Raw genomic sequence first — 22234 nt, 5'->3', positions numbered from 1 at the left:
TCTCTTGAGTAGTCAAAATTACCTACAAATCATTGGACACATTTGTAAATATTATTTTCCACTTGTTACCATTTTCTATTTTTATGCAGCTCTGTGTGATTTTGTGGCTACTGTTCAGGCTAATACGCTACCAGAGGTGGAATAAGTACTCAGATATTGTACTTGAGTAAAAGTAGAAGTACCAGAGTGTAGGAATACTCTGTTACAAGAATAAGTCCCTCAATCAAAATGTTCCTCAAGTAAAAGTAGAAAAGTATTCTCATCAAAATATAGTGAAAGTAGCGACAGTAAAAGTAGTCGTTGTGCAGATTGGTCCATTTCAGAATAATATATATGATATGTTTTATAAAGATTGATCATGAAAGTGTTCTCAAAGCTGGTGAAGGTGCAGCTAGTTTGAATGACTTTGTATACTGCAGGGTAGCTTGTGGATTTACTCCAGGTGGAACTAAAGTCTGATTTAACACTTGGTTATATTTCACATCATTCATCCACATCTGTGAAGTAACTAAAGGTATTAAATACATGTAGTGGAGGAAAAGTACACCATTTACCTCTGAATTATGTTTACTGCCAACCTAAAAGTACCTCAAAAATAGTAATCAATAATGTATTGAAAAGTTATTTGGCTGATTGTTTTATATTGGCTCAGCCAGGTTATATGGGATGCCTTACAGATCTACTTGTCTACTTACAGATGGGTCACTCATTTTGAAATGTTCTTTAATTTTTCATCCTCATGTAGAATGCAATTACGAAACACACATTTGGTTGTTTATAGCATAAAGAACATCTGATTTAATGTGAGGTAGGGAAATAATCATTTGAGTATAAGTATGTGTATATAAATATGTAATTTACAACAGCTATAAGATGCTTGAAAAGCTTGAAAATGCACCTTGATAATGCTTGAAAAGTGCTTGAATTTGACTTTGGAAAAGGTGTAAGAACCCTGTCTGTGGAGTGATGAGGCCCAAGCCTAGATGCCAAACTCAAACTATATGCTGCTTATAATAAACATATTAAGAAACACGTGAGTTGTCTGACTGAAATGGGGCGAAGCCTGGGAGCTAGTTCAGGCAGTCAACTCGAGCACCAATCATACATTAACACGTGACGCACCTCGACCCTCTTACAACCAACCAAACACATTCTTCTAAACATGCCGCTCTATTCAAGCTGCCAGGTCTTCCTGCCTCTGCCTCGCTATGCTGCTGCTGCACTGCTGTGTTCACTTGCTATTGCTATGTTCATGTTCCTGCTGCTGTGTTTCATGTTGCTGCTGCTTGCCTGCTCCACCACCACCCCAGCTCCACCCCAGCTTCCACCTGTAGGCTCGGGGGATAGTTATCTAATCATCTCTCAATGTTCTACATGTGTTTTATTTATTGTACTTTTGTGGTGTTTTTTTAATTAAATCTTTCAAAAAGTATTTCCTTTATTTTTTCTCTGAACAAAGACATTGGTGGACAGCAGATGTACAAGTAAGTGTTTTAATGACAGTTTGTGTAAAATAGCACATTAATAATAATAATAATAATGGTGATGATGAAAACATTTAATAGTATTAACATTCACTCTTGAAAGCAGAACTCAGATCCTCTTCCTGAGTGAAAGTACTAATACCAGACACAAATACTACATTACAAGTAAAAGTCCTGCAATCATATAAGTGCAGTAACATGTAGAATAGTGGCCTCTAAGATGTATTGTAGTAACACAACATGCATATAATTGATATGGCTGTTGTGGAATGCCACATTTATGAAAAATTAGATAGGAAATAAATACTTTAAATATATAATATACATAATAGGGAAATATAGAATAGAAGGTTTACACACACACACACACACACACACACACACACACACACACACACACACACACACACACACACACACACACACACACACACACACACACACACACACACACACACTGTGTGTGGTTCTGGGTCCGTGTGTCAGGGCTGTTGGTGGCCTGTGTGAATTGTCACAGCGATATGACAGATGAGACTCAGAGGCCTCTGCTTGATCAGTAAAACTATTTGCTGGACCGAGGAAACTTCTGGACGGGAAGTGTCAGAATGTAACCAACCACACAAACAAGAGCTTGTTTCTTCACAGCTCAGAGAGGGGAAGAGAGGACAACAAACATATGTCAGATAGAGTTGATATTCTATTCTATTTGCCTACGATTTTTTACATTATTTTTTTATTTACCCTTGTCTGAACTATTACCTGGTTTTCCTGTTTTTCAATCTTATTCATGTTGCTGCTTGAACACATGCATTTCACTAGGGGGATCAGTAAAGGTTTATTTAATCTCATCTTAAAACAAAATGTATTTTCTTTCCTCCTTAATGTTTTATCTTTCATTTTGAGGACCATGTGATGGACTGGACTCTGGAGTCCAGTCGTGAAAGACTCAGGAGTAAACATCAATCAGAGATATCACTATGATGGTGAAGATCATTCCTACTTGTGCTCCAGCAATGCTGACAATTTAACAACTTCTCTCCCCATTGCATTCACTCTCTGCAGAGGAAACCAAAACATATCCACTAACGACCCGTTTACTTTAGAAATCTTGTCTCAACCTTGTTTCAATTTACTATATGAGTCCCTCCTATGTAAAATAATTTCCTCTGTAGTTTTAATACATTTTGCACACAGCCAACCCATCGTCTAGTTCAGACATTCATTTGAGCAACATGTCAATTCAAATTACAGGAAAGAAAAACATCTTTATTGAAAGCATATTGTGCACGCACTGTATATCATAATGTGTGAATGCACAGAATTATATAAAAAAAGAACAAAAATAAAGGATTTAATTCAATGAAAAAATGATAGTTTCTTCCAATTATGTTTTGACTAAAATGGGATTGGAAACATTGCAAAAAAGATAATTAAGCAGATCATTTTCCAAAAGTATATCTAACAAAGCACAATGTGTTAACCCTTCAGCTCTGATGTGTGCACTGATGGTAATGCTTCTTTTAATTTCACAATCAGGGTCTAAAACACAGCTCTTTGAACCAGGTAAAGGGAACGAAGACAGTAAGAAACATGGCCATGTAGTCAAGTAAGGAATACCAGAAATGTTACAGAGGAGGAACATAGCCAAAAAGCAACAAAATGGAAGGTCTATCATCTAAAGGTGGTTACCTGTTGTCCTTCTGTGCATTTCTATGCAGGCATCTAATGCCAGGCATAATGCAAAGTCAGAAATATCTAAGTCTATCACATAGTGGCTCTAAGGTAAGGTAAACTAACTCTGTGTCCGGTATTTATTTGTGAATAAGGTCACAGTTGTCCTTCAAGAGACAACCATCATTGAATTTATCGGCATACAATGCAGTGTTCTAATACTTGGCATACTTTTACATTTAAACTGGGCAGTTCCTCCTCTTTCATCCATGAAAGGTCGATTAACCTCATAATATTACCTCATTCAGTTTATACGTTTTAAAAACGTGCAGAAATTGCCTCAAAAATAGTCCACCGACCATGTAAACCAAAAGTATCTGCTAAGTAGTTTTTGCCAAATCAGTTACAGTATGTTAGAAAAGCTGGGCTAATTCAAAGATCTAATGTGTCTTTTATACACAACCACCGTGGCGACTCCCTTCACGTCCTTCAGCCTGTCTGAGTCAAAGTCCACCAGTAGCTTTCTGACCCCTGTCCGCACGGGAGAGAACAAGAGCTTGACAGACACTTTCTGGCCAGGATTAATATCCCCTCTGAAAAATAAAAGACAGATGCTTGAGTTCTATTTTATTGAGGTCCTGTTATGAACCACACTGTTGTTATTGCTACATGATAAATGACTCATTCTCAGGGGAGCTTGAATGACAATCAAGACAGTAGTTGTTTGACTCGATTGTTTGGTCTGTGTATCTTTAAGTTACATTTTGTAGGTGAAGGTCGAGGATCCATTGTTGGAGCCAACAACCATCTTTTATTCTAGTGTGTGATATATACAATTCAAGGTTCAAGGTTTTTATTGGTCATACGATATACGCACATAGCGACAGTGTTGTTATGGCGATGAAAATCTTAGCTACACTGTGTATGTATGACCAATAAAAGCCTTGAACCTTGAATTGCATATATCACACACAAGGATAAAAGTTGTAAGGAATGTGTATATTTGCCTTAGTGAAGAGGGTGTGACTCAGCACTTACTTAACAGAGATCTCAGTGGCCGACAGTAGGCCGGCTCCCTCCACAGTGAACACGCCACTCTTCAGAGGAACTGGTAGAGGATTGGTGAAGGAGATAAAAGCGGTCGCTTGATTCCATACAACAGCCTTCCCAGGCACCTGAAAAATGGTGGCAGCTCTATGTTAAGGGCAGCAATTACACTGTAGGACATTACAATCTGGAAATACAAAACATTCAACATCATTTATTTTATGGCCCAGGCTCTCGTCATCTCACGCCTAGACTACTGCAACTCCCTCCTGGCTGGTCTACCTGCATGTGCCATCCGACCTCTGCAAGTCATCCAGAATGCAGCGGCTCGTCTGGTCTTCAACCTTCCTAAATTCTCCCACACCACCCCGCTCCTCCGCTCCCTCCACTAGGGTTGCCAACTTCCAGAAATGGAAAAACGGGACACAGGGATGTGTCCCCGGCGCGCGAGCGCGCAAAGATTTTCGGGTTTCTGGCGGATTTAGTTACTTTTTTTTGTTACTTTATTTCGGTTTTAGGGTTATGTTATTTAATTCTTTTGGGGGAGCCATGCAGCCCCCTAGGGTTCGAGGGGTCAAACCCCCCCAAAACCCTCAAAATGCATAGAAAACTATGCATACCTATAACACAATACAAACACAATGGTCTTACAGCTGCATTAGGCTACTACATCACATTGTACATCAGCATGTTCAAATCGGATAGGTGGGTACTAGGGACATCTGGGCACCTCGATGTACAATTGGCTATTTTGTCCAAAATGTTAAAAAATAAATATTTGAAAAATGGTATTAAGTAATGCAAAGTATACATGATGTGAACATGCACGTACATCATTATTAGACTTAATGTTATCCTTCAACCAACCATTTTCCCAGCATTTTCCCATCAATCAGCTGACTGACTCTCTCTCTCACACACACACACACACACACACACACACACACACACACACACACACACACACACACACACACACACACACACACACACACACACACACACACACACACACACACACACACACACACACACACACACACACACACACACACACACACACACACACACACACACACACACACACACGCAGAAGACCTGAGACAGATCTCCACTCACGGGCTTTACCCAACTGTGTTTTTCTTCCACTGTTTGTTGTAAGACACAAGTATTTTCTAGGGCCCAGAACCACATCCTCTCTCTCTTCTCCTCTTTCATCATCACCTCCTCCACCGGCAGCGCTCATTTCCCCACACGACCACACAAACAATGATGCCGCGCCCGCGGCCCACCGGAGAAAATCTCACACACTCACGTGCGAGCATTGTGCCTGCCCTGTCAACTGAGCGGTCCTAGTGCCCTTCGGATACAGCACACAAACACACAGGCACGCAGCCAGACCTATGAGCCAGACACACTGCATTGCGCGCAAACAGAAACATATTTTGTATTTATCCCTTTACACGGAATCCGGGACAAACAAAGTCCCGTACGGGACACGCCCCTTTTGGCTCAAATACGGGACGTCCCGGCTAATACGGCAACCCTACCCCCTCCACTGGCTTCCAGTAACTGCCAGAATCCACTTCAAGACAATGGTACTTGCTTACCGTGCTGCGAATGGATCTGGCCCTTCCTACATCCAGGACATGGTTAAACTGTACACCCCAGCACGTGCACTCCGCTCTGCATCAACCAAACGACTCGCTGCACCCTCGCTGCGAGGGGGACCCAAGTTCCCATCAGCAAAAACACGTGGATTTGCTATCCTGGCTCCAAAATGGTGGAATGAGCTCCCCATTGACATCAGGACAGCAGATAGCTTACACACCTTCCGGCGCAGACTGAAAACTCCTCTCTTTCGACTCCACTTCGAGCGATAGAATTATTAACAAAGCACTTACTAATAAAGGACTGGCTTACCTAAAGCCAGTTGAGTAGCACTTGAAATGTTTGGCTCTATGGAACCTGATTTACTTATATGATTCTGTTTTCCTCAAGTTTGTATCTTCTTGGTCGAATGTAAGTCGCTTTGGATAAAAGCGTCAGCTAAATGCAATGTCATGTAATGTAATGTCATTTTAGAATATATGTAGTTTGATACACTAATGTCAAATATAATGACACAAATCATTGTAAAGTCTGAAAATATTATGGCAAGAGCCAGCTATCTTTTTCAGGTAACTTAAAAATGAAATGAAAATACATCCAGGTTTCGTTTCACAAGTAAACTTCAACCAGACATGATAATTGAAGAACATCTTTAAAATGTTGTGTGTCTGTTGAATCTGTGATTTTCTCACATACTCCAAGTGTAGGATTTTTACAAGAAACATTAGACTCTTGATGTATCTTATTTCATCATTAACATAATCTCTGCAAACATTTGAAAGCTCATAGTACAGTATCATTCTAATCAGTCCTTCTCTACCTTTAATTTATCCACACATAAGACTAGCATTATAAAACTTATAAATGATTTCATGGTCAAACAAGGACTTCTGGGCATGCTCAGAGTGAACCCACCTGTACAAGTAGTTCAGGCATGCTCATCGGGATGTTGGCCATGGCCATGATGGGTTCGTTCTCCCCTGGAGCCTCTAACAAGGCTTTCACCCTGATCAGATGATGCTCACGAACACACCCGACATAGTCATCATAGTGCAGACGCAGCACTTCCTTGTGGGCTGAACACACATGCACAAATAGAGTATAACTTTAGACAGGAGGATTGTACATGCCAACATAAGAAGTGGAAAAAGCGTGCTGGTTAGACACAGCATCATTGTTGTTTCACAGCATATTTTCACCAGTGACCTTTGTGGGTTTATTTGAGCCACAAACCTTTGTGAGCTGGCACTGTCACACTGATTGTTTGTCTTTTGCACTCGCCCCGGTTTAGAGAACTGTAAGTTACAGCCATGACCACCATGGCAAGCTGAGCATGAGCTTCTCTGGCTCCTTCATTCTTCACCTGCGGACATGATGGATTTATGATTGGATGTTGTCTTACAAAATGTCCATCAGACTACAAGAACAAATATGCGATACATTCCGACAATGGCAGCCCCATTTCCCCTGGGTATGACATTATTTACTGATTTTATCAATGAATCCATCCATGCATCATTTCAGCTACAGTCTGAACACCCTTTACCTCAACAATCACATCAAAGTCTGTCCCAAGTACAGGCCTAGAAGGCTTGATTGACAGCTTCAGTTGTCCTGGTTCTGTGATCTCATTGGTGACCCGGCGTCCCGCCTTCTTGTACACATCTCTCTCTTCATTGGAGCCTGTAGAGAAGAGGTTGGTCCATAACAATGAACCATGATTCTGTCAGATGACTATAAGCAGATATTAAACAAGTTAAGTGATTTTGAACAACTTCAACATCGTTTTGATTGTACATTGACTTGTAATAGAGAGAGTGGTGTCTTTGTCAGCTGCATTCTGCTCCCTGATCATTTTTTATGGATGATAATTTTTTCTGTCTTTCCCTTTAATGTCCACTGTGATTTACAGAGTTTCCTCAAACAGAAAGCTTTAGTTGTTGCAAAAGTAAATGTAACCAGCTAAATGCTGCTAATAGTAGCTGCTGTTAGCTAGTTAGCTGTTGGTAAGTTAGTCGTGCTTTCACACTGCAAACGGAATATAGGGTTAAGCAGCCTCTACTTAGTAACAATTTTGAGCTGCTATTTCTAGGGTTGTTTGACTTGTTTGATCTCTGGCCATGTTAGCAAAGTCGATATTTAAGACAGATGTGTACAAGTAAATATCACACTGAAACAGTGGGGGCTCAAAACTCCTATACATTATGTTTCTTTGAAGGATTATTAGTTACATGCTCAATCAGTTGAATGATTTATTTTTAATCACATAAAATATAGTCTTTTAATCAGAAGATTTAACAGTTGGAGGCTAGGAAGTATTGGAAAAATGCTGTATACAGATCTAAATAAATGTGATTATGCTCAATAAGGGTTTATCAATATAGCCTTTACACATTTCTGAAATTTGTAAAAGTTCTGATCCAAGTCAATCTACTCCTTTGTTTACTAATTCTTAACTTACCTTCTGAATATTTGTATTGTTGAGTGACATCATCTCTGTAGTCGCCGTAAACACTTTTGGTGCTGATGTTCCTCCCCACACTTGCCTGATCGACTCTGATCTGTAGCAATATTAACATGCGTCACTATCCTTACATCCTTCTTTGCAAATGGCTTTTGAATTGAGCAAATATGAAAGACAATCAGCACAAAAGTCAATCACCTTCTGCCGCTGGCCATCTGCCTGGACGATCCAGTAGATGATGTCAGCATTCACCTCAGAAAATACAAAAGGAGCGTCATACTTTACTCCGAGATTTCCCTCCTTGATGGCTGTCACCGGACACGGACCACAGCAAAATTCACCTGAAGGGTGTAGCAATGAAAAACAACAAACAACATTGTTAGACTGATAATTCAAAAAGTGTTGAAAGTGTTGAAGAGTTGAATAACAGTAATTAGTTAAAAATTAGGAATATACCATCACTCAATTCTTGAGGGGTGGGGTCCAAAACCTGCCAGCCATCGTTTCCTTTGGGGAGATCTTCTCTCCTCATCCAGGATTCGACCCAACAGTGGAAATTCCTTAACATCACAACGATAAGAAGAGATCATTCATTACATTAGATTATGTAATATCAATTGTACAAAATCAATTGTATTCATAATCTGTGTGTGTGTGGTTTGTGTGCAGGCTCCTACCAGCTACTGTCTCTCTTGTTTCTCCCATCAAAGCTCTCCAGTCTTTCATTCAGCAGAAAGTCTATTGAGAGGTTTCCATCGACATCATGGGCTGAAGAAAAGTTGGTAATGAGGCGTGTTGGGATTCCCAGAGAGCGCAGCACTGAAAAAGATACCACAAATCAGACGGGAAAAATAATTCCCTTTGTTCCAGCTGCAACAATAAGTTCACTTATTGATTAGTTGATCATCAGAAAACCCTTTTAACAAATGATTAATCCTTTTTAATGCAAACATTTCAGAAAATATTATTTCACATCATATTAAAAGATTAGCTTTGGGTTTTGGATTGACTAAATAATTAAAGAGGTTACCTTAGACTTTGGATGGCCCTTTTTCATAATTGTATGACACATACAGTAATTAAAAAAGAATGAGTAATCTTTAGATCCAACCCTCATTCCTCCCTCCCTTTCTTTTCTGTTGATAATAAGTATTTAAGTTATTGGGGACAACTTATGCCAAGCTAAGTCAGCCGGCTGCTGGCAGGATGGAGTCTTCTTACTGTATCAACCTCTCGGTCAGAAAGTTAATCCACATATTCCCGTAACCCAGAATTATTTTATTTTTCTCAACAAAAACAGTTGTTTTTCCCCCCTTTATCTTCTGCAATATTACACTTCAGCATCATTCAATGCAATAGTGAATTCTACAGAAGCCTCACCTGTGCAGGCGACAGCAGCAAACACCCAGCACTGGCCATATTTGACCGCTCTCGCCCCGGCATTCCTCCACTGTTGGAGGATCGGCACACTGCCGGTCCATCTGTAAGGTGCGACTCCGTCAGTGTACAACTCGTCCCAGCGACCGGTCAACACACCCCTGTCTCCGTTAGAGTTTACCTGGACAGGTGTAAAGAACATGTTGTGAAGACATCCGGTTTGATCACTAAAGTGTGTACGTGTATCAGTTGCACAAATAAATTATGTATTTTGTCTTGTACTGTTATTTAACCGTTAGTTTTGTTTTCAACAGCAAGTAAGAGAGATATTCACCATTGCTGTGACCATCCTGCTGACGTAGACAGGGTCATTTCTCTGCTTAATGTCCACTTCTGAGTTTTTCAGGGCATCCTTGGATTTATCAAGGACTTCAAAACATATGTCCATCACATAGTCCTCAAACTGAGGGAGATTCAAAGGGAAACAGGGAGAGAAAACATAAGATAGAAACAAAGATGTGTTGTCGTGCAGGAGAAGCTTCTCAACCAGTTTTAAAAAATGTATTTCCCATTGGTTGGTCTATATATATATATCTATATATATATATATATATGTTACACACCTCCTGTCTGTCTAATTATAATCTCTCTGTGTTCATCCTCTCTGACCTCACAGTGAGCTGTGAAGGAACAAGCTCTTGTTTGTGTGGTTTAGTTAAATTCTGTCTCCTGTCCAGAAGTTTCCTCCGTCCAGCAAACACATTTCCTGTACAGGCAGAAGCCTCCAAGTCTTCGCTCTCACACTGCTGTGACAATTTACACAGACACAAGCCACATACAGGCCTAACAGATACACACACAGTTAACCCATTCAAACAATCTGTCAGTGTGTGGGTGAATTACCTGTCCATAATTCCAGGGAATACTGTTGATGTTATCCCAGGTGCCCATGAAAATGATCCCATCTTCATTCATAACATACTCCTGAAGGAGACTCTCGTCAGGGAGGTACACTACATCATCTGGCAGACAATTGGAAAAGGATACAGTAGCGACATTAGCAAAAACATAAACTCCTAAATTACATTTTTTGAATGTTGAATTGCCTCAATTAGAAACAAATCTTTATCTGTACTGTACTATTTGTACTACAATGCTACATCAACTTCATTCTTATTGTAAAAGTGAAGGGAATCTGTTAATCTGGCCAATTGGTGGAATCACTTATCATAGGAGTTTGCTTTTACCTTTGCACCACGGGTTGAAGAGTAGGTGGAAACTAAGTTTATCGGTTTTCTCTAAAATGTGTCCGTCAGGTGACATCATCAACACGGCCAGGTGGTACTGGCCAATAATAGCGTCCGCTGGACTGTGCAGAGTCAGCAACATTTCATCCTGCGCTCTCTGCTGATTAAACCACCACTTGTCCCCGGCCCCACGGCCCTTCTGAAGTTTGATCACTACCTCGTCTTTACTACCTGAAGAAACATAAAAAAGTATATGATTTATACAAAAAAAATTTGCATCAACAATTAATCTTCTTGTTTTCTATGGGAGTTAGCATCAACAAATATTTCTCAGCTCAGGAAGATATTACGGAGCCCCTAAGGGTCATGAAAAAAAAAAGTATCTTGTGCGCACGATATACTTTCTCGTGCGCACAAGATACTGCCCGATTATTACACCATATTATTCGCTTTATGAAGAAGATGTCCGGTCACCAGGGCGTGTGTGTGTATGTTTGTGTCATTGTGTGTGTGTGTGTGTGTGTGTGTGTGTGTGTGTGTGTGTGTGTGTGTGTGTGTGTGTGTGTGTGTGTGTGTGTGTGTGTGTGTGTGTTTGTGTGTGTGTGTGGGAATACACATATGGAGTTAGCCAGATGTGTGTAAATTACTGTTCATGGTCATTTGAAGACACATGCCGGTGTCGGACACACACAAACACACCGAACACACACACACAGAGCGCAGCTGAGCAGAGCACAAACACACACACACACACCCACACACCCACACACACACACACACCCACACACACACACACACACACACACACACACACACACACACACACACACACACACACACACACACACACACACACATCATGCGCCCTGGTGACCGGACATCTCCTTCATAAAACGAGTAATAGGGGGAATAATCGGGCAGTTTGATGTGTGTAGAGGTGTGTGTGTGTGTGTGTGTGTGTGTGTGTGTGTGTCTGGTTAAAACGAAGCAGCCTCGATCTCTATTCAGCTGTTCTAATTAAGGTAAACACAGTGAAGGCGGTGCGTAACAGGCCAACACATCCTATGCCTATGTTGACGTTATGTCAAGTTCCCTGTCGGCTTTTTCCAACGCAAGGGGGGGGGCCTTAGCGTCCATTTTCAACGCAAGGGGGGCCCTTAGCGTCCATTTTCAGCTTTCCGGGATGTCCATATGCTTCTATAGACGCTCATGGAAGCACGGCATTCGTTTGTGTCGGCTGCCCTTAAAGGCAATGTGAGCGTCCATTCTCATTGGATAACGGAGAATTGTACACCCGGAAGTAAGTATTCCCCTTACTGTCGATTGATTTTACAGTGATATCTGCACTACTCATCGACTAAAAAACACCAGATTATCCTTGTTAATTACACAACATTGATTGGTTTAAATTGTGTGCAATGCTTTTGTATTTTTCCCCTTCGATTCGGAGAAACAAATGTTTTTTCTGAGTAAAGGATGGCAGAAGACACTACACTACCCAGAATCCCCAGCTATCGTTTGGACTACACCATGTGCTCTGTTTGACAAACCCCGTGATAGTCCTCAAGCTCTGTGATTGGAGAGTGTGCTCCGAGGGTTACGCCGAGCCTCGAACAGCACTTGAAATGGGATGGAACCACACAGACTGTCCAAAACTGGATTTGAACGGGTCCACCGCGTCCCCCCTCCCCCACCCTGTCCCCAGAACTACAAATGCTGGCTATTCTGTTTCGCAACATGTTCTGTATCTATGGCACGTCTCAACTGGGAGTTGTAGTTTTAAAAGACGTTTTCGTATTTCCCATAATAAGAAGTTGCCAGTATTAAACTGTGTACATCCCTGGAGGTTTAGGGGATAGGAAACACTCACATTTAAAACATATAATTAATAAATGGGTGACAATTGCTTGTGCCCATAATGGGCAGCATTAATATATATATACACACATGCCAGCTAAGGTCAGAAGAGCTTTATTTAACAGCTGGTCTTATGTTTGTGACCCCTGTTGTTAATTGATAACATTACATTACATTACATTAATTGATAAGCCTGAAACATGCACTTGTTAAGGTTCAGAGGCACATTTTGCAAATATGGCAGTAGCCATCGATCAGCTTAAGATAAGATATACTTTATTGATCCCAAGTTGGAACATTTGCGTTACATCAGCATGTGTAACAGTTAAATATGCAGTGGTGTTTATTTGTAAATAATTTAGTATAATCACACAATATCTGTGTTTTATATTCAACAATTCTGTGTTCTTTATTTATTGATTGTTCAATACCTGACAAGGTCGGAGATGAAATATCTACATACATCTTATAAGAGTATAATACATTATGTATAATATCAGTTAAAATAAGTGCTTCAACATAGTTAACATTGCTGGAGGTACGCACAAATATTGATAGATGTCTTGTAATGCACTATTGAGGAACCTGCGACCCAAGTTTTTCATTCAATGCATAACTACACCATAGTTGTGTAGGCCTATATGATATGTCAATAAACCTTAGAAAATCTTGAAATCTTGAAAGGGATGTGCAAAATAGTCATTATATACAGTCTTTAATGGACTATTAGTAGAGAATAACGAGTAATTAATATACTTTATAGGGATCCTATTAATATCTAATGATAAAAATAATGAAATTCAATAACATGCTTTAACCACTAGGTGTCCCTTTATATCAGCTGTGCACCTTTATGGTGTAAATACAGCCTATCTACCAATTGGATCAAATATAAAAGTCAGCTGAATTAGTGTTGATACTGCAAGGAGACGTATTGTGTGAAAAGAAATGTAAGATGTTGTTTAATGGCTGATATATTTATGATCCACGTCACGTTTTCAGTTCCTCATGTTTGTCTAGAAGTCTTCTCATCAGGGCTCTATAAATACAGAACTACGGCAGATATGTAATATTTAATGCAGCCGAACCGTGTATTACAATGCCGTTATGTGATGACTTCCAAAGAGAAAAGCAAGCACACTCGGAATAAAGTATTATTTTATTTTTTTTAAATGTTTTCGGTCTGTTTCCGTTATTTGTTCATGACGATGTGCTGTGAGATGTGAGACTGGAATTGCACAGGGGAAAATAACGTAGGCTATCTTTAGATGCGGATTTTGTTAAACTAATATGTTTTCGCTGTGGACCAACACTATACATTGACGGGGAAGGGGGGTAGCAATAAAGATAACACCATTAAACAGTTAAACAACATAACAGAAATAATATCGATAGCAGCGTCCCTAGCAACCACCTTGGTAACAATGAAAACGTTATGGACGCAATTTCCTGAAGTAATCTTCGTAATAACTAGCAAACTAAAGATCATGTACATCCACTGCACACATAATCTGAAATAACAACTCATATTTCTCGCATCAAATGACATCAAAACGCATTTTAATGGCCAAACTAACTTTAAAATAGGCATTTTCCATCGAGAATAAAACGAAGTTCGGCCATGTTTTTTTTTTCTTCAGGGAGAAATTTGAAGATCACGTGACGTCAAACAGAGCACATGGTAGTCCAAACGATAGCTGGGGATTCTGGGTAGTGTAGTGTCTTCTGCCATCCTTTACTCCGAAAACATATTTGTTTCTCCGAATCGAAGGGGAAAAATACAAAAGCATTGCACACAATTTAAACCAATCAATGTTGTGTAATTAACAAGGATAATCTGGTGTTTTTTAGTCGATGAGTAGTGCAGATATCACTGTAAAATCAATCGACAGTAAGGGGAATACTTACTTCCGGGTGTACAATTCTCCGTTATCCAATGATAATGGACGCTCACATTGCCTTTAAGGGCAGCCGACACAAACGAATGCCGTGCTTCCATGAGCGTCTATAGAAGCATATGGACATCCCGGAAAGCTGAAAATGGACGCTAAGGGGCCCCCCTTGCGTTGAAAATGGACGCTGGAAAAAGCCGACAGGGGACTTGACATAACGTCAACATAGGCCTACCTGGGAGTGAGGATGTGTTGAACAGGCACAGCTCTCTACGCGCAGATAGCACTGTGAGAGTCACACGGACATTAATTCATAGATCAAGGCAGACTGGTTTAAAGACTCTCCTGTTTTGCGGATCCAGTGCTTAAACAAATAGCCCTACACCCCTGGCCAAAATGTCCTTAAAATGAAGTGCGAGTTTGAAATATATCTCAAATAATGTATGCACTGCCATTTCCCCACATAAACATAACAGTCTGCAATGTGGTGGTCTCCTGTGTGCTCCACTTCCTACTTGGCGCACCGGTAACTTTCCTGTGCGCACGAAAAAGTATATCGTGCACACGAGATACTTTTTTTCTTTTCCATGAACCTTTAGGGGATTCGTAGGATATCGATTAAATACAATACTATGAATAAAATGGAGATTTGTGACAAATAAACTCGTTTTCCCAACCTGTTTTACAGAGATCGAGTTTGGGTCAATAACTAAATAACAATTATTTTTGCAAACAACTATTTGTATTTGTTTAAAATTATCAAGTGAACACTTGTGTATCTAAGCCAGGTTGTAATTGTGATTTTGTATTATTGGAAACAAAGCCCAACTGATCCTAAGGACCAACTAACAAGCCTGACTAACAAATCTGTTTTACCAAAACCTGTAGCGTATTCCTTTGTGTAATAGCGTTGTTGCAGCTAACAGTAAGCATTTGACTATTTTGATTGGTATATATACTGAATACATATTTGTTGTAGTCCCCCAGTATCCAAATGAGGCTGTACTCACCAAGGTGCAGGATCAGTTCCAGTTGGTGTTTGGGGGGCAAAGACACGTAGCACTGTAAACTTATGGAAAAGGGCTGACCCCTACGAACAATCAGGCGCTCCCTATCAATCTCCCTGGTGCGATGAGCCAAGTTGTTTTCATGACTCCTTAGATCCACATCAGTAATCAAACCTAACAGAGACAAAGTTCATCCATCAGTCTTGGATACACTGACGCTGTCTGGTTGCTAAATGAAATGTTGGCATTGATAGGAGTGTTTCACCAGAGTTGTGACCTCACTCAGAGTTGGCAAAGAGTAGCATTGAGGTTACAAGTCATAAGTTGAACTTGATGGATATGATGTTCTCTTGGGCGGAAATACACTTATTCACTCATGCGAACAGCTAAATGACAACATCAATACTGTTAACTAAATATAAAGCAACACCTAGGAAACTGTTAGCTTCGCGTTGCATAAAGACTGGAAAAAGAAGGAATAAACTTTGCTAAAGGTAACACAATCTGCCAACCAACACCCGTTAAGCTTACTGATTAACATGGTATTTTTTGGTTTAATTTGTGCTATTTGTTGTTGTTATCCAACACCCTTCAAGAGAGTGAATATGTGTATTCCCAAAATATTGAACTTTCCCTAAATGGAATGAAAGACCTAAATTCATGAAGCTGTGGCAAGCCAAAAGCAAAACATTGTTTATGTATTCTGTTTTAAAAATATAGCCTTATTTAGCCAGTATGATTCCTCTCTTAGCTATATATTTGACTTGTTACAGGAATGAGGATGGGTCATATCACACCTAAGTGTTGAATCGTGCATCAGCACATTTTTCACACACTCCATAATATACGTAATATAACATTTATGGGCTGCAGAGAGAAGCATTGCAACATATGTATACATTACTTAAACATACATGATAGATAGATAGATAGATAGATAGATAGATAGATAGATAGATAGATAGATAGATAGACAGATAGATAGATAGATAGATAGATAGATAGATAGATAGATAGATAGATAGATAGATAGATAGATAGATAGATAGATAGATAGATAGATAGATGGATAGACGGATAGATAGATGGATAGACAGACAGACAGATAGATAGATAGATAGATAGATAGATAGATAGATAGATAGATAGATAGATAGATAGATAGATAGACAGATAGATAGATGGATAGACAGATAGATAGATGGATAGACGGATAGATAGATGGATAGACAGACAGACAGATAGATAGATAGATAGATAGATAGACAGATAGATAGATAGATAGATAGATAGATAGATAGATAGATAGATAGATAGATAGATAGATAGATAGATAGATAGATAGATAGATAGATGGATAGACGGATAGATAGATGGATAGACAGACAGACAGATAGATAGATAGATAGATAGATAGATAGATAGATAGATAGATAGATAGATAGATAGATAGATAGATAGATATAGACAGATAGATAGATGGATAGACAGATAGATAGATGGATAGACGGATAGATAGATGGATAGACAGACAGACAGATAGATAGATAGATAGATAGATAGATAGATAGATAGATAGATAGATAGATAGATAGACAGATAGATAGATGGACAGACAGATAGATAGATGGATAGACAGATAGATAGATGGATAGACGGATAGATAGATGGATAGACAGATAGACAGATATATAGGTAGATAGATAGATAGATAGATATATAGATAGATAGATAGATAGATAGATAGATAGATAGATAGATAGATAGATAGATAGATAGATAGATAGATAGATAGATAGATAGATAGATAGATAGATAGATAGATAGATAGATAGATAGATAGATAGATAGATAGATAGATAGATAGATAGATAGATAGATAGATAGATAGATAGATAGATAGATAGACAGATAGATAGATAGATAGATGGATGGATGGAGAGAGAAAATCACTTACCATTGTGGTTGGCCATTGCGGATCTTCCTATTATTCAAATCTATAAAAAATGTTTCTCCAAGTGTCCTCTAGTGCATCGACAGTCTTCTATTCATGCTTGGTTTTCATCACAGTCCTATATTTATACGCACAAGACTGTCCCTCCCATCTGTCTAACACACTGACCCTGAAACACTCACTAACTCACTCACTCACTCCACCTCATCCCCCTCAGTGACCTCTGACATCACTTACCAAAAGTCTACAGTCCTCTGTGGGTGTGTGCATGTGTGAAAGTGTTTGTCGTGTGGAAGTAACATTTTAAAGTGAGTTTATCATCCCCTCTGAGACACTGGGGCCTTTGTTGCTGTATAAGTTAAGGGGTGGATGTTGCTGGTGTATGCAAAGGTCTGTCAGTTTATGTGCTTTATGTTTATATATATATATTTTTTACTGATTGTAGCCTCTGAGGTGTAAAATCAAGTCATTTATCTTATTAGATATGTACAAATTTGTTGTAACTATTGGGGAGACTAGTGCACATGTGTCAAACTCAAGGCCCGGGGGCCAAATCAGACCCGTGGTGGATTTAATTTTGGCCCGCAGGATAATTTTTGATTACTATTAGATCTGGCCCGCCGGTATATTGCACGCACACCTTCACTCCATCCTGAGGATCTCCTCAGCTCAGAGCCTGACCCCAAACATTGATGAACTTGCACCCGAGATGAGATGCCAAGTATCTGGCTTGAGCATCACAGAGCAGCACACTGACTTTCAATGGATGTTTCCTTCTGCACTTTTTTTCTCACGACAACAGGGCATGTTTGTTTTTTTCTTTGAGGGAAATAGTTTTTTGAAGCTGTTGTTGGCCTGTGGAAAAATGTAATCATAAGAAATGACTCTGGAAAAGCTGCAGATAGAGCCATAAGAAATGAATGCAACTGATTATTTAATGTTTAATGTTGTTTTTATAGGCAATCATTTAAGCTTTGTTAGTTCCAGGTTTAATATGTGCAATAAGTTCATTTCAATACGTTTTGCAATAAACATTGAACCAGTCCGGCCCTCGACTAGTACCCATTTTTGTTTTTTTTTGGCCCACTGTGTATTTGAGTTTGACACAATAGAGGATCAGTTCATTGACATCATACCATCTGTCACAACACTGTCTTATCATAAAGATGAGCCATTTGCCCCACCTAGATTTAACTGGAAGATGAACTGTGAGTCAGGAGGGATGGTGAATTCTGGGGAAAACTGTGTTTCAGAGTTTTAACCTTGTTCATTGCACTTGCCAAATAAAAAAAAGGGCCCACAACATGCATGATTACAGAGTGGTTTGAGAGGTAAAATAGTGGGCATCAATTACAATTGGGTTTAATTACAAAATAATTTGCTAACATGAGGAATTTGTTTTTAACTGGTTTTAATGTTGTATTGTTACATCCAGCATCTAACCATTTGGAAGCAGAGGCTGGGTCAGCCCTCTTTTTTGCCTTTGCACATAAAGCTGATTTTCATCCATTTGGTCAATTTTGGTCGGTCAGATTGGCTGACAGTCTTTGAGGTGTGTTCAAATGCAATTTTGTTGGCCAGTAATTAATTATGAATGTTTAGTTTGTCCGGGCCTTTTACTTTGTCTAAGGATAATAGATGTCTTTGACAGACTGATAATACAGTAACTAGTACAGATGGTAAACGTCAGCACCCAGTCCACACATAAAAACACATTGAATCGTCTCGGCCAGGAGTGGCCAACCCGCGGCTCTCGAGCCGCATGCGGCTCTTTGCCCAGTCTCATGCGGCTCCTCAGTTCATATCGAATTTTAATTGTGTTTTGTTTTGTTTGCGCATATGTATCCCAGTTCACAAAGGGTTAACAACACACAAGTTCCAGCCCAATCGTTACACCGAGTTTTCAACAAAGAAGTGCTTTAGCCACTCAAAATGCAGATCCTGCAATACTGGAGGCGGGCTTTACTGCACTCGCGATGTGACAGTGAAGGGAGAGATCTGCTTCCGATTGGCAGAAATATAACTCAGATAAAACCGTAATAACTCAATATAATGTTGTCAAATCAAAACGGTAACAATTTGCAGTTGTATATGTGTATGTGAGAAGACCTGCTCCCGGAAAGCTGGCTACTGACACAGAAGGGCTCCCGAATTTGGTGATTCGCGGTAAAGAAATAAACAAGAGAGAAAGTGCATCTCTGTCAGCAGAGCTTCTGTCAGTCAGAGGGTTAGGTAAAAGTTGAGATGTCATGTGAGGAGAATTAACAAAAATACACTTTATTTATTTTTAAATAACTGTCATGAATCTGTGTGTGAGATACAGACAGGGAGAAAAAAGTCGCAAAGATCGCAAATGTGCCCTTTCATGCATTCGAGCCCCTTCCACATCCTCTGCACATTTCAAGAAGCAACATTCATAGTAAGATAACTACTTTTTTCAAATGTTTTTAACTGAGAGTTTGTGTGAGACACAATATTAATGGTTGACTATAACTGGCCTCTGGTCTTAATACTGGTAGGAGAGGTTTAAGTCAATTTCTGTCAATATCATGGACTGTGACATTTATAGGAAATCTGGCTGAGCGGAGGTATGTGTTTATGTATGTGAGTGTGTGTGTGTGTGTGTGTGTGTGTGTGTGTGTGTGTGTGTGTGTGTGTGTCAATTATTGTTCATTTTTAGATTTTCATTTTGTATGTGTGAGAGATAGAGAGGGGCACATAGAGGAAGAGAGTGAGGGAGCACACAGAAAGGCTGAGAGCAAAAGAGAGAAGGAGAGAGAGGTCGGGGGACATACACCCACTATGTGTGCCTGTGTGTACTGTATGATGTGGCTCTTTGCAGTAACACAGGAAAATTATTGGCTCTTTACCTCTGATTGGTTGGCCACCCCTGGTCTAGGCACTACAGTGTTACAACACTGACGTTTGGTGCTTTATTTTGGTCACACACTCACACTGATGAAGTCACATTTTTAGTGATTCAGCTGAACACGTTACACTATAAATGTAAACCTGACCTCATTATGGCTATTCATCGTAAACAGCTTGAAATCTATCTAAATCTATCAACCATTTCATATGGTTTTAAACCTGTACTCATCTTAAATAAGATTGGAGAACTTGCAGACACAAAACAATCCACATAACAGAGGCTTTCTTTTGTTGCTGACTTTTAGCCTTTTTGTGGTCCCTAACACTTCCCATAAATAAACACTTCCTGTAGCAAACAGGTGCTCGGATATCTGCTGGACTTTGGATCACTTTGTAACATCAAACAGAAGAGCAAACACTTTGCTCAGTAATGTGTGCCTGGTGAGAGTGACTGGAAAACTGTGTTTGCAAACAGTGTGATTCTGAGTTGTGGAATGATGAGATGGTCATGTACCGGGAAACCAAGGTTTTTGACTGAAATGCACTAGAGTGTCAACAGAGTGAAACATTTGTTTGTCTCACACACACAAAGACCACATATTTTGATAGATACAAATTGGAACCCACCTCGCTGATGCATACTTTTGCTCGTGGGTCATTTTGGACACTCCACTGGAATTGTTTGTAATAAAGCTAAAAAGCTGCAACCTTTTCTAACTGAAATGTTTGTGGCCATAGCTGCAAGTTAATTTACACGAGAATCTGCAGTAATTGAAAAATCTGCCATATAGAAATTCAAGATAGAATTGTATTTGTATTACTTGCACTATTTTAACTATTTTGTCTGTTTTATTATGTTGCACCGTTGGAGGAGTCTGTGACCTAAGATTTTCATTGACATATCTACACTGTAGCTATATATGATGTTTAGAGTCGGCGAGGTCCCGATAATTTATTCCGGTAAATTACTCTGACCTACTAATTGACCTGACCGAAGTTATTGAGTCTATGTAAGTTTACTGCTTGGCTCAGATCCACCAACGTCAGCAAGATCTCACCCCTACTAACCCCCCGAAGAACCAGGTTCAATTAACTGCTGTTTCAATTCAGACAACTCTTTTTAATCTGTTTAAGGGATCCCGAAGGATTTTGATATCAGTAAATGGGGTGTGTTCCTACCTAAACGTGAGTGTGGCAGGGTGCAGTCTTACCTTTGAAGCAGGAGAGGAGAGCACAGATTTTCTTTTAGTTGTCCCAGTCCAAAAGGTGAGATCAGTTTATTTGAAGAAAAATAGGTCCAAACTAATACAGGGTTTTTACCTTCTCTCTTTAACACATTATAATCATACGAAACATATCATGCTGGGGTTATATTTTTATCTAAAACCTTAATTAATATTTCTCCCATTTAAAGTCTTCCGACGAAATTTAAAAGGAATTTCCTCGTGATGGCGTAGGTTTTCTAATTAGTTCTAAAATCCTGATACATTTTCATGTTTTCCAGGCAAGGTCTAACTAGAATTATTAGTCATAAAGTCCTGTACGTAATAATCACGCATTCCAGGCAAGGTCTAACTAGAATTATTAGTCATAAGGTCCTGTACGTAATAGAAAGAAATTCACTCAGTATTCAAAGAAAAAATCAAGAGATATTTACCAAGTTTGAGAGAACCTTACCGAGAGCTATTTACCCAGCTCTGAGGCCAGAGCTCACCGGGAGAGAGTATACCAGCGGTTTCCCCTTCTCTCTCA

General features: G+C 39.6%; 1 protein-coding gene across 2 annotated transcripts; it reads right to left on the bottom strand.

The window, feature by feature from the left end:
- Positions 1 to 1631: 1631 nt before the first annotated feature.
- tgm2l (transglutaminase 2, like) lies at positions 1632 to 22191 on the bottom strand. Of its 2 annotated transcripts, XM_034210635.1 has the most exons (16): positions 22140 to 22191; positions 21694 to 21724; positions 15661 to 15831; positions 10902 to 11132; positions 10558 to 10676; positions 9989 to 10117; positions 9658 to 9835; positions 8955 to 9096; positions 8734 to 8837; positions 8476 to 8618; positions 8275 to 8374; positions 7360 to 7496; positions 7047 to 7176; positions 6729 to 6889; positions 4194 to 4330; positions 1632 to 3748 (listed from the first exon to the last, which is right to left on the bottom strand). In XM_034210635.1, the coding sequence occupies exons 4-16, from the start codon at positions 11041 to 11043 to the stop codon at positions 3583 to 3585; spliced, it is 1788 nt and encodes a 595-aa protein (XP_034066526.1). In that variant the 5' UTR covers positions 11044 to 11132; positions 15661 to 15831; positions 21694 to 21724; positions 22140 to 22191; the 3' UTR covers positions 1632 to 3582. The 2 variants fall into 2 exon arrangements, with proteins under 2 accessions (XP_034066526.1, XP_034066525.1); XM_034210634.1 differs by lacking the exons at positions 21694 to 21724; positions 22140 to 22191 and adding an exon at positions 17615 to 18267.
- Between the last annotated feature and the right edge of the window lie 43 nt (positions 22192 to 22234).

This window comes from Gymnodraco acuticeps, unplaced genomic scaffold (genome assembly GCF_902827175.1).
Source record: "Gymnodraco acuticeps unplaced genomic scaffold, fGymAcu1.1, whole genome shotgun sequence".
Classification (NCBI taxonomy): domain Eukaryota; kingdom Metazoa; phylum Chordata; class Actinopteri; order Perciformes; family Bathydraconidae; genus Gymnodraco; species Gymnodraco acuticeps.
Note: the sequence above shows the minus strand (reverse complement) of the source record. Positions and strands in the feature narration are given on the sequence as shown.